The sequence below is a fragment of the Rhinatrema bivittatum genome, chromosome 7 (assembly GCF_901001135.1).
Source record: "Rhinatrema bivittatum chromosome 7, aRhiBiv1.1, whole genome shotgun sequence".
Classification (NCBI taxonomy): Eukaryota; Metazoa; Chordata; class Amphibia; order Gymnophiona; family Rhinatrematidae; genus Rhinatrema; species Rhinatrema bivittatum.
Window position 1 is genome coordinate 10,643,032 of NC_042621.1, and position 18,671 is coordinate 10,661,702.

The window sequence follows — 18,671 nt, forward strand, 5'->3', positions numbered from 1 at the left end:
AGAAGGACTAGGGGGCATTCCATGAAGTTAGCAAGTAGCACATTTAAGACTAATCGGAGAAAATTCTCTTTCACTCAACGCACAATTAAACTCTGGAATTTGTTGCCAGAGGATGTGGTTAGTGCAGTTAGTGTAGCTGGGTTCAAAAAAGGTTTGGATAAGTTCTTGGAGGAGAAGTCCATTAATGACTATTAATCTATTTTACTTAGGGAATAGCCACTGCTATTAATTGCATCAGTAGCATGGGTTCTTCTTAGCGTTTGGGTAATTGCCAGGTTCTTGTGGCCTGGTTTTGGCCTCTGCTGGAAACAGGATGCTGGGCTTGATGGACCCTTGGTCTGACCCAGCATGGCAATTTCTTATGTTCTCATAGAGACGAGTTGCCGGTGCTGATCTCTCACACTGAAGATGCTAGAAGTGCTGGGTGCTGATCCCATGTCTGAGCCAAAGAAGAATCCTATTTTGGTCACTTTGCATAAAGCATCATGTTTCTTCCCCATTATGGATGCTATTCAAGAGTAGGTTGATCTTGAATGGGACCTCCGGAAACTAATTTTAAAGGGAGACAAGCCTTGAAAGGTCTGTACTCCCTGGATCCAGTGGCAAGAGAGCAGTTGCGTTTTCCAAAAGTGGACATGCTGGTGTTTTCTGTCACCAAGTGGACGACCATTCTGGTAGAAGAAACGGCACTGACGGATACTCAAGCAGGCCTTTCAGGCAGTGGCAATGAATTTGCAGATAGCCTCTTGCTGCTCCCTGATGGCTCATGCTTGTGTGCTTCTATCTCAGGAGGTCGATGAGTCTGGTTTGAATTCCAGGGCAATGATGGAACCGGCAGCTGCCTTTTTGGTGAATGTGGGCTGCAACCTGGTCCATACCTCTGCCAGAGGGGTGGCTTCAGTGATAGCGGCCAAGCATCAGCTGTGACTGCGGAATTAGTCAGCCGATTCAATTTCAAAATCTAGTCTTTCAAAATTACCTTTTAAAGGATCTCTCATTTGGAAGTGAGTTAGAAAAAATGGCCAATAAATGGGGTGAGTCCTAAGTTCCTCTATTGCTAGAGGATAAGAAGCATGCACTGCGTTCGTTTGGCGTGAGAGGCCATGCTAGGGGTGTCAGACATTTTCGACCATACAGAGGAGCAACTTTTCAGAGGGCTAGACCTTTGAGTAGGTCTCCTGTCCATTCGGCCTAGGCAGCCCAGACAGGGCTCAGGTGGCGGTGCTTCCCGACACCCCCCTCCCTCAATAAAGGTGTGCCAACCCATCTCCTGGAGCAGAAGATTGGCGACATCCTATCTTTTTTAGCAGAGCTGGGTCCGGATCACGTCAGCCCAGTGGGTTCTGGAGGTGATAAGGGATGGCTATGCCTGGAGTTTCTTAGCATTCCTTGGGATGTCTTCATGGCGTCTCCCTGCAGCTCCCCACAAAAGAGGCAGGCAGTGGAGATTACATTGTTGAGGCTCCTGAGCTTATGGGCCTTGATTCCAGTGCCCAAGTCACAAGAAAATATGGGCCGTTATTCTATTTATTTCATTGTGCCCGAGGAGGGTTCTTTTCATGCCATCCTGGTCTTGAGGTCAGGCATCATTTGCGAGTGACTAGTTTCCACATGGAAATCTTACACTCTGTGATAATGGCAGTACAGTCAGATGCCACAGGTCACTACCGCAGAGCACCACGGGCACCATTGGTTGATGTGGACTTCGCTGCTTTCATTTCATGAGGGAAACAGTGGTGAGCTATTCTAGACGCAATTTCAGGGAATGTGTTCATCTAGAATGCCACCCACCAGTATGCTATAATCAGAGTCCCAGTGGTACTGGGGATGCCGTCGTTGTACTGTTCCTATTCACTCCATTGGGAGTTAGTGCAACAGTGGAGCACAGCATGCATGTCTGGTACGGCAGGGGTCATCTACTCCAAGCACCTCGGGCACTGGCAGGCGGCATTCTCTCTGTTGGTGCAATACACAGCCATGTCTGAGTTCTGCCATCATCGAGTCAAGGGTATTGGCCTCGTCTGTTCTGCACTATAAGGTGCTAGGGAGCGCGAGGAAGGCACCATCACTCACTTTGCTTTTTGGCAGTGCGCAGCCGACTCTAGCAAGTGGCGCTCCGACCTTGCTGTGCCATGGGATTCTACTGTCAAGCACTGCAAGTGGGTTCATAGGAGTGCTGCCATCCATAGGAAGGGATACCACTGTATGAGTACTAGTCAGCATGCTTTTACAGCGGAGGGCACCATTCTTTGTTGTCCTGTATCGTGTGAGTGTGTGTTTCCCTCGTGGCGAGCACAACAGGTTGTGTGCCGCAGATACAGGACTGACCTAAGACTGCGTTCCTGGTCAAAACTCTGTGGATACCAAGAGGGTAGTGTCGGGAGGCTTCCCTTTCCTCAGAAAAGCTCTTTCGACTCCTCCTGTTAGAAATCCCCTTTGTGGGACTCCAGCTCCTGCAAGTTTGTCGAACTGGAGCCTCAATTCTTTTGAATCTGTGCATCTCCTTGTAGGCTGGGGGACAGCAGCAGAGGTCATTAGTCTGTTTTTGCTGGAGTCCCTCTGATTACCATGGTGGTCTACCCCAGCTGAGGGTGGCTGCAAATGGCAGATTTGGTCACTTCTGAACCTCGGCGATCAGTGACTGAAACTCAACTCTTACCTGGAGAGTTAAGTTTTTCCTGATCAGGAGACCCCGATTCCCTTTGCTTTCCTGTCCCTTCAGGAAGGGGAGATACAACTGGGTTTCCAGGGTGACCCTTATGGGTTTACCCTGGTTGTTTACCCCTACAATGTGTGTCCCTCGTTCTCCGTTTCTTGAAGAAGGGATGTCACTGCTTCTGACTGGCAGTCGCTCTGTTCCTCATGGGATCCGAGAGCCGGTCAGGCGGTAGCACTCTCCTTAGTTTGAATTCACAGCAGGTCTGTTTTGCAAGGGAGCCATTCCAGATTCAGTCTCCCCATCATACTAGGAGTCTCCTCTTTGGGGTTTCTCCCATTCAGGAGTCACCTTTGATACCTGCTGAGCTCAATGGGCGGTTTTTGTGGGACCACTATTGCCAGTCATTCTAGTCTGCGGGACCCTACCTCAGTGAGGAGGGTTCTAATCCATCTAATTGGCAAATATGCCTTTCAACCTATCCATGGCTGAAGGAGTTGGGGGGACGAGGGACCCCGCAGCAGAGATGCTATTCTTTGGTTGTAGTGGCTTGCAAGCTGTATTTCCCCATTTTAGGGATAACGCTGTCTGCGGTTCATGCAACGATTGTTCTGTTTACTGGACTGCGTGCTTTCTTGGGGGAAGTATATATAATCATGAGTAAGGTATTAATACCTAAGCCGGGTTGGTGGAAAGTCTGTTGTGAGATCACACTGACCTTGCCCTGGTACCCTTTGAGTATCCAGGCCGGTGAAGAAATTCTGTTCTACAGGGGTTTGCACTTGAGGCATTCCAGTTTCTTGTCTCTTGGTGGAGTGTTCCTGGATTTCTTCCCCTGGGGAATTTGCTCTGTTTCAGCTGTCCTAAGCAGGCTGAGGGCTCTAGCTCGGTGGGTAACTCCTTACTGGCATTAGCAGTGAGTTATTTGCTTGGGGTTCTGATATACAACCTAGTGACTTGTTACCCCTGCAGTCCAGTGGTCTGGCTCCTTGTGTTCTTCGCTCCATCCAACTTCTAGTTGGAATGTCAAGGGGAAGGGAAAAAAAGCTCTGGCATTTATGGTATATCTTGGTGTGTACCTGCAGGGAAAGATACACCACTTTTTCCCTATATCTTTGCCAAGTTCTGGCAGTACTGCCTTTAGCTTTTCTCACTTCCCTGGGTTGTCCAAAGTGCCTTCCTGTTCACCTGAACTATCCTGTAGACAGGATGGATAGCCCTGCCCTTGACAGGGTGCAGTGTGGGTGAACTTCAGGCCTAACTTATCTCCTTGCTTGGGGGTTTGGGCTAGCAGTCTCATTCAGGGATTGCCCTTCATCCCCTGAAACTTGATGCTATCCTGCATGGTGAGCTATGTCTGGTGCTTTGGCACGTAGGGTCTGTCACGGACCCTGCAGTTATTGCTGATTATTTTTCCAAGCATTGGCTGGGTTTTTCTGCGCAATGTGCCTACCAGCCAAACATGGAGCACGTTTCTGCAGATTCATTCTGTCCTTCAGAAGCCAGTGGAACTTCGCTTCTTTCTGGAAAGCTCTCGGGGGCCCCAGGTGGTTTTTTGGTGGTTTTGCAAAACTGAAGGAAACTATGCGATCTTCGCCCAAGAGTTCTTCTCTGTTTACATTTCTAGATTTTTTTCTTGTATCCAGAAGGTTCTGGACCTACTGTCGTCAGAGTTTACTGATCTGAAACCTGCTTGTAATGTTTTCTGTGATGCAGAGTATGTTTCTTGTTGACACTCGCATCACTTCCCTGCCATAGGCGCCTCTGCTATGCATTGGGGTTGTCTGTCTGTCTTTTCTACGGTTTTCTCTTTGTACAACCCAACTCTTTTCCCTCCTGGACTCCTTTATGGGTCAGCTGCCTCGCATGCAAAAGGGAGAGAGGTGGTGTTTTCAGCACGGTGCGGTTTCCCGCTTTGTCCTGCTTGGACAGTCTCTAGCTTGGTCCTCACAAAATCCACCCGCCTCCCCTGGGAGTTGGTTTCTTCACTTATGAGCTGAGTCATTAAGGTTAAAACACCGTCTAAGTTTTTAACTTGTACTTTCTATGGTAAAATTTCTTTTACCGGCCTATCTTCCTTCCAGCTTGTTGCAAGCTTCCAAGTTCTCTCCCCTTGTTGATTGTAATTTTTGACTTATTCCTACTTATTGTTATCTTTCGTTTACGTGGATTTGTTACTCTTGTTGTTTTTCCCTTTTGTTAATCTGTAAACCGATCCGATATGGTAATTTACTATGAAGGCCGGTATAAAAAACTGTTAAATAAATAAATAAAATAGCATGGACTGAGGGACTCTGCCTAGGGGTCAGTGTAATAACTACAGCTGCACATGCTAAGAAGGGCATGTTTGAAAGTTATGAATCTTTGAGATCAAAGCTGTGGACCAGGCTCCATCCGATTTATGTCACCCATGTGTGTGGACTAACATATTGCTGTCCGCAGAGAACACCTGTTACAGGTAAGCAACTCTGCTTTCCCTCTCACTTTCTCATGTGAATACTTATTTACGTAGCGAGGTAAAAAAAAAAAAAGTATTGCACACTTTTTACATGGTCACAAAGTCCCCTGGCCTACAAGGTAGATTTAAACACAGAGGTCAGAGTAGTATCACTTCAAGCTCACTTGCCAAATCTGAATTGTGTGGTTCTGGCCCACTTATTTTTGGAACCAAATTGATTAGTTGTTAATATGCCTTGGGATTTCTTAGCTTACCCAGGTCCCCCCCATAACGAAACCCAGAGGTGTTGTCTGTCCGAGTCTCTCGTGCTTTGGTGCGAGTTCTGGGCACTGCTCTCTGAAGAGTGAGACTTCCAAGACCCACCAGCTCGGTGGTTTGCTGACCATCTCTCTGGGCCAGTCCAAGCACTAATGCTCTGAGCTGGAGCTCCTGAGCCAGCTGCCACGGCAGTCGCTGCAGCGTGCTTAGGTAAAATGGGATGCATATATATACCAAAATAATTTTAGGATGGATGACTTTTTTTTTTTTTTTTAATGAGCCCCCCCCCCCCCCCTTGCATCTTATCTTGTAGGCTGGCTGATAAAAATGACGGTGGATAACCCCTCTGAGCTCCACGAACTGATGAGCGAAGAAGGGTATGAGAAATACATAAAATCCATGGAAGACTGACCTGGAACTTTTGAAAACGAGATGGTGTAACGCGCTTAAATCTTGCGTAGCTTGTCCCTTATTAGTGGTGTACAAAAGGTTTGACATTTTTGAAGACTTGAAAGTTTGCATACCAAGTTAAGAAGGTTTTTCCTTTTAAGAAGACGACCAAGTTCCTGGATGGCGCGTCTGTGTGAAGGACCAGCCCTTGAACCGCTTGTGAGCGATCGTGGACAAGAAATGCTTAAAATCTGCACCTCTTGCGCACCTTGATTAGTGGTTTCTTTTCTTAGACTAATCTGCTTAATTATTTTGTAATTGAAATGTTTGAAATGCTTAATGCTGTTTGCAGGAGAATAGAATACAGGAGTGGATGGACTTGGAAAAAAAAAAGAAATTAACACTGTGATATGCAATAGCCTTAATTTTGGTATTATGCTAATTGTAAAATACCTTTTTCTTTTTTTTTTTTCCCTTTTGATACTCCAGCTGTCTATCAGTACCCATAAATGACTAATTGTATACCAGAGTAATTATGTGGGTGCTTTTTGAAGGCAGACTTTGTCGTTACCCACCTAAACATGAGCTATTTGAGCTATACAGGTAAATACATCATGCATACCCTCTGAAAATACACAATCTATTAGGAATCAGAGGTTCAAAGCAAATTTTGTGCCCTGGCTTATCCTTTATTATGTACAAAATGTATTCAATACAACAAGCTCCTTAACACAAAATTTGCTTTGAACCTCTGATTCCTAATAGATTATACTATTTGAGCTATAGTCACACAGCTGACAGATAAAGCCACCATCTTGCTGCAGAAGAGGACGGATTCGTTGCTTTAATAAAAAAATGACTGGTCCCCCCCCATGCTGGCTGTGTTTGCAGCATTGTGTCAGCTACCTGGCAGGTCTTCAGCTAGCGAGATGGTAGCTCATAGCGGGCCAGGTAATGGAAGCAGTTGGAGTGCAGCGCGTTCTCTGCTTCCCAGATTATCCTGCAAGCAAGAAGGGAGAGCAAAGGATGTTTCAGGCCTGTTTCAGTCTGCTAACCAAACCAGGATGTATTTTTGCAGCGTGTGGGAGAGTAGTAAGAGTTTTTGCTTGGGTAAGATGACTCTGGGTCTAATTAGAGAGGGTAAAAACTGGGAACCATTGAGGGGGGGGGGTGAAGTTAAAAACCATGTTGGGGCTAATCACAGTGGCAAAATGGAGTAATTTTTTGCATACACATGAGAAATTGCAAGCAAACCAAATGGCTCCAACAAAGGCCCCCCCCCCCCCAACTGTGTTTTCAGAGACTAGAAAACCTACACGCCACATAAAATATATTCCTCTTCGTACCCCAGATCAGTCCAGACAAGTGGGTTTGGCATCCCTACCCAGAAAATGGAGGCAGAGAACAAAAACCTTTTAAGGCACTGCTACTAACCAAGAGTCAGATAAAAAACCATAGACCATTCCGGGCTTGGGATGCCCCGACGAGCATCGGTCGAATGATCCACTTCAAGCTGTGTACTTCTGTCACCTTTCACAACAAATAACGATATGTTATGTATTTTTGCCACTCATCTATTCATTTGTTTTCTCAATTCCTGTTGTCAGGGTGGGAGGGGGGTTGTGGGTCTTCTATAGCTCTGATGATTGCTATTATGGTTGTATTTACTAATTTGTATTTGCTAAATCATCCAATAAAAATTGTTTAAATATAAAAAAAAACAAACCATAGACCAGTCTATGTTGTTGGAAATTATTTATTCAGGAGAATATTTAGAAAGTAAGTTGGAAATGCAAACATCAATTTTCCAACTCTGGCCGAGTTTCGCCTCTAGAAAGGGCTGCATCAGCATAGTCAAATAGCACTATGACAAACAAGGTAGTTCAAAGTGGCTTTGCAGTATCAGGAGGCAGGCAAATTAACCATATCCTCTCCTCTCACCACTGTCTCCAAAAACACGATATGATTTGTAAACACACATGGCCACTTACATAGTGCAAGGCCATTTTGAACTACCTTGGTCGTCATAGTGCTATTTGACTACTCTAGATGGTAACACCCAAACAACACTTGATTCCTTAAGCAGAATTGTTAATTAATGAACTGACACTGTCTGAATCAAGAAAGCTGTTTTTGCATATTTTAAAGGATGCCAAAGCCCTTGACGCGGCCCTTTCTAGAGGTGAAACTCGGCCAGAGTAGGGCGTTTGGAAAACTGATGTTTGTATTTCCAACTTATTTTCTAAATATTCTCCTGAATAAATCATTTCCAAGAACATAGACGACTGGTCTACAGCTTTTTATCTGCCTCCCGGCTCTTATAGACTGTCTTCCGTACTTCTTTCTGGGACTTGAGTGCCACTGGCAGTCCCTCAGTATTTCTCTGTCTCCAGCAGATGGTAGAGGTACAAAGCTCATATCTAGTTAGAAGTTAAAAAAAAAATATTAGAGATTAGAGTAGGTCAGAAGAATTGAGGAGCTCCCTGAAGTGTTAGGTTTCTTCATGGGCCATCTCTCAGGTTGAGCCTGGTGAGTGGGGGGGGTTGGTGATCCCTGGGCTGCTTTAGCCCGCACCTTCCAGGGGCAGGAAAGCCAGGGGTACTGGTTCCCTCCTTTCCCGAGGACCCAGTCTATTTGTGAGCAGGGCTGCAGCCTGGTATGGGGAAACAGGTCGCTAAGCTGAGTTCTTGTCAGATCTCGATCTGCTGTCTTTTACAATCAGTACTGAGGCAGGGTGCATACTACGCCATGTTTCCCCTCCCTAATGGTGCCGATGTTGGAACGCGTGAAAGCCTGCAGGGTCCGTGGCAGTGCACGATCGCAGCTTAACTCTGCCATGTGCTGTGCAGATTGTGCTACGGGGGAGTGGGGGCCTTCGGCGGGCAGTCTGCGGACCCAATACCAGGGTCCTGTAAAGGAGGGCTCTGGAGGAGATTTTGCAGCAAGGATTAGGAAGGCTGCCAAGAGCAGAATGGAAGGACCTGCTCGAGAGGCCCAGGACTTCCCTCCCCTTCTGATTCCAGCGATTCAGGACAGGGCTGAAGAGCATGGGGAGGAGGCTCTGAATTTGCCTGGCGTTGAGAACAGTGAAGGAGAGGAGTTCTCCACGGAGTTTATTTTGCTTTTGCACAAGGCCTTTATAGCCAGTAAATATGAGGGAAATAAACGCACTGTTCACCACGAAGAGCAGCCCAATCCTAAGAAAGCAAAGAGGTCCCCGGTCAGGCATTCGGGGACCCTTCTCTGGCGATGGGGGCTCAATCTCCCAGATGGGGCAGTGGAGTCAGATAAGTCAGAAGGCTGGCTGGACAATCAGGACAACGACGTAGCAGACCCTGTTGCTAACCAGAGGGATGAGACATTTGACTGTGAGCCAGAGAAGAACAGGGATAAATCAGAAGATTTGTCTGAGGTGGAGGAGATTCCGGCTGTGGAAGCCTCTTATTCCTCAAGTCCTGAAGAAGCTGGGAGTTAAGGTGTTACAGGAGGATTCGGATAACGGAGTGGATCCAATGCTGGTCCTACGACATTCCCCTTGCCCAAGAAACTGAAGAAATTGGTGAACAGAGAGTAGAATGCCCCAGAGGCAGAGCTAAAGGTGAAGGGCAAAGGTGAGTTTACATCCCTTATCGGAGGTTATCTTACAGCTTCTGGTATTACCCAAGGTGGACGCTTCAGTGTCGCTAGACACCAAGAAGACCACCATCCTGGTCATGGGATCAGCCAGGATTGAAAAGCTGGAAATCCAGGATTGAAGAGGGTGTTTGAGGTCTTGGCCTTAAGCCTACGTGTAGTAGCCTGATGCAGAAGGCCTGTTCCCTGTACGTACCGCACCAGCAGGTGGAAACAGAGCAAAACTTGATAAGCTCCACTATATATACCAGGGTGCCACCCACAGCCTGTCAGTATTTCTCTGTTTCCAGCAGGTGGTATGGGTGCATAGCTCACAGCCTGGATAGGGAAAATATTTAAAGGAAGAGGGCTAGCAAATTTGAAAAATAGGCAGGTTTTTGGTTCGTGCTGTTCTTTTTTTCTTGCTGGCTCAATTAAGTTTCTAAGTTTCAACAAAAAAAAAAAGCCTTAAGAGTTTTCTGTTTCTTTCAGGTCTGTGCTCCCAGAAGGCTGCCAGGCCCTGAGAGGGCCATCCCTCCTGGTAGAGCAGATTGCTGGGGCTAGGGGTTGAGGACCCCACTTTCCAGAGCCCAGCCGGGGTGATACCGGGGAGCCCGGCTCACTCACCCCAGCCAGACCGTTCGGCACTCGTCGGGGGACAGCGCCAGGAGGGTTTCGGAACTTCAGGCCCTTTCGTGTAGGGAACATTTCCTACGGCTTTCTGAGTCTGGAGTCACTCTCCGGCCCATCCCTTCTTTCCTTCCCAAGGTGGTGTCGGCGTTTCATCTGAATCAGTCGGTAGATCTTCCAGCTTTTACTCATCTCGATCACTCAGATACGTCCTCCATGGACCTGAAGAAGTTGGATGTGCGCAGGGTCCTCTTGCGCTACCTTGAGGTTACAAATGCCTTCCGGACGTCGGATCATCTCTTCGTTCTTTGGAACGGTCCTAAAAAGGGCAATATGGCGTTTAAGACGTCCATATTGCGCTGGTTGAAGGTAACAATTCTGCTTATCTCTTGGGAGGTCGACCTCTACCTTTTGGGGCTAAAGGCACACTCGAAGTCCCAGAATGGGTGGTGGTCACCATGGATGCCAGTCTTAGGGGCTGAGGTGTGCAGTATGTCTGGGCAAATTGGCCCAGGGCCTTTGGTCAGTCTTGGAACAGTCTTGATCCATCAATCGGTTGGAGATGCGGGTGGTGCACAGGGCCCTTCAGGTGTTTCTTTGCTTGGTTCGTGGTCAGATGGTGACAGTGTTTTCGGACAATGCAACAACAGTGGCCTACATCAACTGCCATGATGGCTCGCGAGACTCAGCTCTTGTCTATGTGGGTGGAGCTTCATCTCAAGGGCATTGCGGCCTCTCACGTCGCAGGAGTAGACAATGTTCAAGCGGACTATCTCAGCCGGCAACAGTTGGATCCGGGTTGGTGGGAACTCTCTCCGGATGCCTGGAATCGAATTTATGCCCATTGGGGGACTCCTTAGTTGGTCCTCATGGCGATGCGGGCCAATGCCAAGATGGAAAGGTTCTTCGGTCGCAGGTGAGCGACTGGGGTGGTAGGCCTAGATGCTCAAGTATGTCCATGGCAGACAGGGATCCTTCTCTACATCTTCCCTCCATGGCCCCTCATAGTGCGCGTGCTCAGATGGATAGAAGGTCATCCAGGTTCGGTGGTTCTGGTAGCGCCGGAGTGGCCGCAACAGCCATGGTTCACCAATCTGGTACATCTAGCAATGGACGAACCTCTGCAGCTGGCTCACTTGCAGGGGCTACTGCATCAAGGTCCTATATTTTTGGATCGGGCGGATCGCTTCTGTCTCGCAGCCTGGCTTTTGAGAGGCAGCAGTTGCATCTGAAGGGGTATTCGGAGCCAGTTATTGCTACTCTTCTTCAGGCTAGACGTCCATCTACTTCCATTGCTTATTCTAGTGTGTGGAAGGTTTTTGAGACCTGGTGTGGTCAGCAGAGTTTGGATCCACTGCTGGTCTGAGTCCCGCATATTTTGTCCTTTTTTACAGCAGGGCTTGTCCAAGGCGCTGGCTTATAGCTTGCTTGGGGTCCAGGTCTCGGCCCTGGGTTGTCTGAGGAAATGTGCAGGGCAAGCTGTTGGTCTCCCAAACTGACGTTGTGCGCTTCTTGAAAGGAGTTAAACATCTGCTTCCACCTCTACGGAAAGTATGACCGGAGTGGAATCTCAATTTGGTGTTGCTAGTACTCTGTGAGGCTCCCTTTGAGCTGCACATCTGTAGAGGTCCTTACCTTGAAGGTCTTTTTGGTTGCCATTTGACGGCCAGGCGAATCTCAGAATTACAAGCCCTCTCTTGCCGTGATTCTTTCCTTTGAATCTCTACCGACAAGGTGTCTTTACGTACAGTGCCCCCATTCCTTCGTAAGGTGGTTTCTGTTTTTCAAGTGAATCAGATGGTGGAGTTGCCGGGGTTTCCGGACTGGTCTCGTGATCCCTCTATGGGTAGGGATCTCCATCTCTTGGATGTATGACGCGCGCTGTTACACTACTTGAAGGTCACCAGTTCTTTTAGAAGATCCGATCATCTGTTTTGTTTGGTGGAATTAAGAAGGGAGAGAAAGCATCAAAAGCTTCTTTAGCCTGCTTGTTAAAGGAAACTATTACGTCGCCTTATGTTTCTAAGGGCTGCACGGTACCAGTGGGTCTTAAAGCTCATTCTACTCGCACTCAGGCGGCATTGTGGGCCGAGTGTCAATTGGTGTCATCTCAGGAAATATCTAAGACCGCAGGTTGGTCCTCATGTCACACTTTCACTAAGCATTACTAATTGGATTGGCACGCCGGAGGCGACGTCCTTTGAGATTGTACTGAGAGCGGGTCTTTCAGGTTTTCGCCTTGTATAGGGGGGCTTTGGTACATCCCACTTGTCTGGACTGATCTGGGTATGTTCAGGAAAGGAAAATTGGTTCTTACCTGCTAATTTTTATTCCTTTAATACCACAGATCGGTTCAGGAGCCCACCCTTTGTATTCCTGCCGAAAGTCTGCTTGTTTTGCTGCTGGGCCTTTGCGCTCATAAGAGAGTATTTTTAAAAATCTGTTAAGATTGTTTGTTTTTCTACAGTTTCAAAGTTTAGTGGAGGTGGTATTTACTTTGGTTGGTGGCTATCCAGTTTAGGGGTATCCATCCCAGGGGTTTTGGTTCACGCTGGTGTTATGTTATCTTGGCTTGGGTACAGGTCAATACTGAGGGGACTGTAGGTGGCATTTTCGGATAAGTAGCAGTGCCCAAAGCTTTTTGTCTTCTGCCTCCATCTGCTGGTAGGGATGAATAAACCCACTTGTCTGGACTACTCTGTGGTATTACAGGAATGAAAATAGCAGGTAAGAACCAATTTTCCTTTGAGAGAGTCTAAAGGAAATTTATTTATTTATTTAAAGTTTTTACTATACAGACATTTGTTGGAGACATCACTTCAGTTTACAATGAAACATAACAGCAGAAATGCTTTATAGTGGAACTAGGATGATAACAATGAACAATAGCTATGGGGGGAATGACCAGGGGGAACTGGGAAGGGCATTTGTAGGTTGCAGGATTTAAAATTAACTCGATATAAATAAGAAGAGCAGTAGGAAGTCTTTTCCAGCTCATTCGTGTTTTTGGGATGTGAGACGTTTTCGTCCCAATAAAGATTCTTCGTCCTCGCAGAAACCAGGTTCCGGGAGGCAGCAATCCTTTCGAGGGTCCTGAAGACTGGCCAGAGAGGGAGCTGGTCAGGGGACCACAGGAGGCAAGACCTCATGATGAAGCCAGGCTGGTTCACTGTCTTGAAGAGGCGGTCAGAGGACAACTGACTCAGTTTTACGGAGAGTGGACTAAGATTACCTCAGATCAGTGGGTTGTGGAGGTAATAAGAGACAGCTACACTTCAGAATTTTCTCGCCCAGTCAGGGACGCCTTCATGGAGTCTCATTGCTCGTCCCTGGGCAGGCAAGAAACAGTTCAAGACCCTTCTTAAGCTACAGAGATTAGGAGCAATCGTGCTGGTACCAATAGCGGAACAGGGTCAAGGAAGGTTTTCAGTTTGCTTAGTCGTTCCCAAGAAGGAGAGTATGTTTCAGCCCATTGTAGACCTGCAGAAAGTCAATGCAGTGTTGGGGATTCCACGTTTTTTGAATGGAAACATTACGGATGGTGATAGTGGCCATGTGTCAGGGAGAGTTTCAGGTCTCCCTGGATTTCTTTGATTTATAGTGCTGGGTCAGCATTTTCAGTTCCAAGCCCTCCCTTTCAGACTGGCTACAGCTCCATGAGCCTTTACAAAGGTTATGGTGTGGTAGCAGCCAAGTTGCGAAAGGAAGGTGTTCTGGTTCACCCTTTTCTGGATGACTGGCTTATTCGGACAAATTCGGAGATAGAATGTGGCCGATCGGTTCAGAGGGTTCTAAAGATGTTATGTTCTCTGGGCTGGATTGTGAACTTGGCAGAGAGTCATCTTGTTCAGAGTCAGTCTTTGGAGTAGCTAGGGGTGAGATTCAATACCTGGTTGGGCAAGGTGTTTCTCACCCTGGCGAGGATTCTGAAATTACAGTCTCAGGTGGTCTGCCTGTTGCGCACGCTGGTTCTCAGGGCATGGGATTACCTGCAGATTTTGGGGTCCATGGCATTTGCTCTGGATTTGATACCATGTGATTTTGCTCACTTGTAGCCGCTCCAGAGCGCACTTCTGTCCCATTGGGATCCTTTGTCGGAGAAGTTTCCTTGCCCTTTACCGCCTCCAGGTCCAGTCTCTTATGGTGGCTGTCATGACCCAATTTGGAGAGGGGAGTGGATCTGGATGTCCCAGACTGGGTGTTGGTGACCACAAATGCCAGTCTCAGCGGTTGGGGGGGGGGGGGGGTCTGTCAAAGGCGGACACCCCAAGGACGGTGATAGTCAGTAGAAGATCACCGGCTGGAAACAAGAGCAGCACACGAGGCACTGAAATTTTTCTTCCACAGGTCCAGGACTGAATGGTGAGAGTTTTTTTCTGACAATGCGTCAATGGTGGCATATGACAATCGTCAGGGTGGAACAAAGAGTCTAGGAGTAGTCCTGGAGGCCCAGGAATTATTTGTCTGGGTGGAACAATACCTGCAGGGGATTGCAGCATTGCATGTGGCAGGAGTGGAGAACATGCAAGCAGATTTTCTCAGCAAACAACAGTTGGACCCGGGGGAATGGGGGATGTTGACTGAGGCCTTCAACCTCATTTGGGCCCGATGGGGGAATCCCCAACTGGATTTGATGGCTTCGCGCTGCAAAGCCAAGGCGAAGAGATTTTTCTGTCACAGAAGAGAGGTGGGAGCCGAAGCAATCAACGCTCTGGTTCTTCTGTGGCCAACCAGGATTCTTCTGTACACGTTCCCTCTGTGGCCATTAATAGGCCGAGTATTGCGGTGCATCGAACGGCATCCAGACGAGGTTGATGGTGCCAGAGTGGCCTCGGCATGCTTGGTTTGCAGATCTGCTTCATCTCGCCATGGACAGACCCCTCAGGTTGGCTCACCTGCAGGGTCTTCTCAGACAAAGTCCTTATCTTCTCGGATTAGGTGATCGCTTTTGTCTCGTGGCTTGGCTTTTGAGAGGAGACATTTAAAATCCAGAGGATATTCGGAGCCGGTGATCACTACCTTACAGCAGGCTCAGAAATCCTCCACATCCCTGGCTTATGTCGGGGTGTGGAGAGTGTTTGAGGCTTGGTGTGTTGACAGGCACGTAGATGTGCTGTGGGTGGATGTTTCACACATCCTGTCTTTATTGCAGCAGAGCTTGTCGAAAGGACTCTCCTTTAATTCCCTGTGCGTACAGGTGGCGGCTGTTGGTCGTTTTCGAGGGAAACTTCATGGTGACTCACCCGGATATAGTGCATTTTCTCAAGGGAGTCAAGCATCTGCGTCCTCCGGTTCATGGGATATGTCCTTCGTGGAATTTGAACTTGGTGTGTTGTGGAGCCTTTGTGGTGCTCCATTTGAACCATTGTGGAAGGTATCATTGAAGGACCTTACCTTAAAGGAAGTATTCCTGGTAGCAATTTGCTCAGCCAGGCGGATTTTGGAGTTGCAGACTTTGTTTCTACAAACTTCAGATGATGGGGTTTCTCTGTGGACTGTGCCCTCCTTCTTACCGAAGGGTGTTTCTTCTTTCCACCTTAACCAGACAGTGGAACTTCCGATGTTCCCGAGGTTGGAGGGGGAAGGATGGCTAGCGAAGGATCTTTACTGGCTGGACGTTCGGCAGACTCTGTTGTGATATAAGATTACGAATACCTTTCGGCGGTTAGACCATCTTTTTCTCTTGTTTGGTGGCGCAAAGAAAGGAACCAAGGCATCTAAAGCCACTATAGCGTTTTGATTAAAGGAGACTATTTTTTGCAAAGGTCATTCTTTCCATTTGGGGTTATGGGCGCATTTGACTAGAGCGCAGGCAGCCTCCTGGGCGGAGTGTCAATTGTTTTCACACAGGAGATTTGTAGAGCAGCCACTTGGCCATCTTTGCACACTTTCACCAAGCATTATCGCCTAGATGTACGAGTGCCAGAGGAGGCGATCTGTGAGTGTTCTGAGAGCGAGTCTTTCGGGATCTCGCTCAGTATAGGGGAGCTTGGGTACATCCCACTTGTCTGAACTGATCTAGGGTATGAACAGGAAAGGAAAACTGGTGCTTACCTGCTACTCTTCGTTCCTTTAGTACCATAGATCAGGCCAGGGACCCATTCCCTTGATTCTGAAAGACTGTATTTGTGTGACTTTTTCAGCAGAAATTATGGCCATATCTAGTTTGGTTTCTAGGACCTTTGGTGGCCTCTAGCCTTGGAGGGAAGGACTCCAGTTCAGGGTGCTCCAACTTATTTTTCTGTTTGCCCTATGAGGGAGACTATTTGAGTTTGTTGGCTCTACATTGGCTTGGGTACAGGTCAGTACTGAGGGAATGCAGGTGGCACTTTCAGTTAAGTAGCAGTGACTTAAAATGTTTAGTTCTCTTCTTCCATCTGCTGGTAGAGATGCAAAACCCACTTGTCTGGGCTGATCTGTGCTAGTATAGGAACAAAATTTAGCAGGTAGGAACCAATTTCCTTTACTGCAGCACTTCAACCTGACTTTGTCCAAACACAATTATAAAAGCGCTTTATATATTTCAGTACTTGAGAAACCTGCATACAGCCATCTGCTAGCACATTTGTGGTGCTTGAACCATAATCACCACTTGGGGTGAAATGCTTCTTCTGTGCAGTTGTATTTCACTACAGGTTTATGGTGTGCGTCTGTCACACAATAAAATCGTTTTTAGAAATTCTTTGTTTTGGGTTCCATGCACTCTGTTTCCTCTATCAGCTGGGTCCTTGGAGAAGCTGTAGAAGGGGTAATCACCAGCCCAGCACATAAGTGATTGTCTGAGAGGGATGCCAGTGGGGGCTGCAAGGAGTGTATAGTACTATGAATATTGCATATCTATAGGAAGCATTTGAATCTGGTCAGCATTTGAATTGGCGGGGCTAAAAGGCTGTTTTAAGTTAACTCTGTGTTCTAATTTATTTGCTGTTGGGGCAAATCCCCTTGCTTCTGTTTTCATAGGAAACTGTTAAGGATGAGTTCATAGACAACAACTACAGTAATTACTTGCTGTGCTCCCTCTGGCTTGTTCCTGTCCTTTCAGGTTTACTGGAGAAAATTATTTATGAACACAACCCCTGGCAAAAGCCAGATTAATGGCTTAGGCTTTAGAAAGCTCTATGTTTAAATTAGGGAGGTGGAAGAATGCGGGCGGTATTAACTGTGAAGGGATCCTGCCCTTGTCTTCCGTTTCTGTATTCATTGCCCTGTGGGAGTTTTTCCATCACACACTGCTCATCCTTTCCTGCCTTCTGTGTTGTCAGAGCCCCTTCCTCAACACTGCTGCCTGTTAAATCATTCATGTATGCAGTGGGCTTGTCCCACTTTCGGATGACAGAGCCCCCTCCGTTCCGTGTTGGAAGGGTTGGCCTTTGATTCGGGGGCTCAAGGTTTTCTACGTTAAACTCCTTGAGAGTGATGAGGGGCAGCAGTCTTGGCTTCTACCACCATCCTCCTCGTGGCCACGACGCAAGGTGATAGCAAGAAGCTGGTCAGGAGCAGGCACCATAATCGCAATGAGCAACCAAATCCAGTTATCGGTTACTGCCGGTGCTGAAGGTCAGTCACATCCTTCATCTCTCCTACATCTACAGTGATTCTGTAGGGGTGATTTCTAGTCAAGAATAACACCTGTGGGAATAAGACCTTGTTTCAATATACACAACCTATTCAAATATGTTACATATACATTTCTGTCCACTTCCCCTTCCTTCCTTCCTTCCTTGAAGTACTGGATTATAAAGGGCACTGGGATCGACGCCGTCTATTTGTATAGGCCTAATTGCCTGAACAGTGCTGTCTCTTCAGCGTGCAGCTGAGGTTAAACTTCTGTCCTGCCACGGTGCAATTGGATCTCTGTTTTAACTGCGTGCCTTTCACAGGCCTTGCCTACTGCTGCCCACCTTTACCTAGCAGTCCACAGCACTAGGAAGTCACCAGATTATGGTGAGCGATTGGTGTGAGTTCAGAGCCAGTGCCAAGAGTATTTGGTGTCCTAGGCAAACCTTTAGTCAATCACCCCCCCGGCTATTGGCAAAGACTCCAGCACAGCGCTCGTTGACGGTATTGGTTCTGGCATCCTTCTGGTGGGATTTTGGCAACTAGGAAACTGCTTAGTTTGCTTAATGGAAGTATCAACTCTGTGGGAGCTGAGGCCATGAAGCTAAATTTCTGGGTGAGGTCTGGCTCACTTAAATTCTAATAATATGAATGCAGTACTAAACCTTCAGAGAGTTGTGGATTAATTGCAGTAGAAAAGAGATGTGGGGGTGGTGTAATGAATGAGTGGAGTAACCCTTACTTGTTTAATAAGGGACTAACAGCACGATACAATACAGTGTGCACAGCTGCACGCGCTGTTTAACCCGTGGTTGGCTGGACGTGTGTCCACAACCCCTTATATCATAAGGTGTTTAGCATGTTCAAAACATGCGTCCAAATCCCCTGAAACTAATAGAGCTAATCACATGCAATTGCATGTTGATGAGGCTATTAACTAGTCGCCCCAGATACATTTTAATGCTCAGAAATGAACACGTGGCCCAGAGCAAGCGTTAATTTCTGAGCAGCCTGAAAGTGTACAGAAAAGCAGAAAATACTGCTTTTCTGTACATCCTCCAACTTAAGTCAGAGGAACCAAAAGATTAAAAAAAAAAATAAGTGCTGGCA

At 47.3% G+C, this 18,671-nt stretch overlaps 1 protein-coding gene across 1 annotated transcript in view; it reads left to right on the forward strand.

The window, feature by feature from the left end:
- The window catches only part of GCSH (glycine cleavage system protein H), a 33,574-nt gene extending 16,888 nt beyond the window's left edge, over positions 1 to 16,686 (forward strand). Inside the window, exon 5 of the mRNA XM_029608138.1 lies at positions 5,686 to 16,686. Within this exon, the coding sequence (XP_029463998.1) occupies positions 5,686 to 5,783 (98 nt within the window). The 3' untranslated portion in view covers positions 5,784 to 16,686. The remainder of the gene's footprint in view (positions 1 to 5,685) is intronic.
- Positions 16,687 to 18,671: the final 1,985 nt, after the last annotated feature.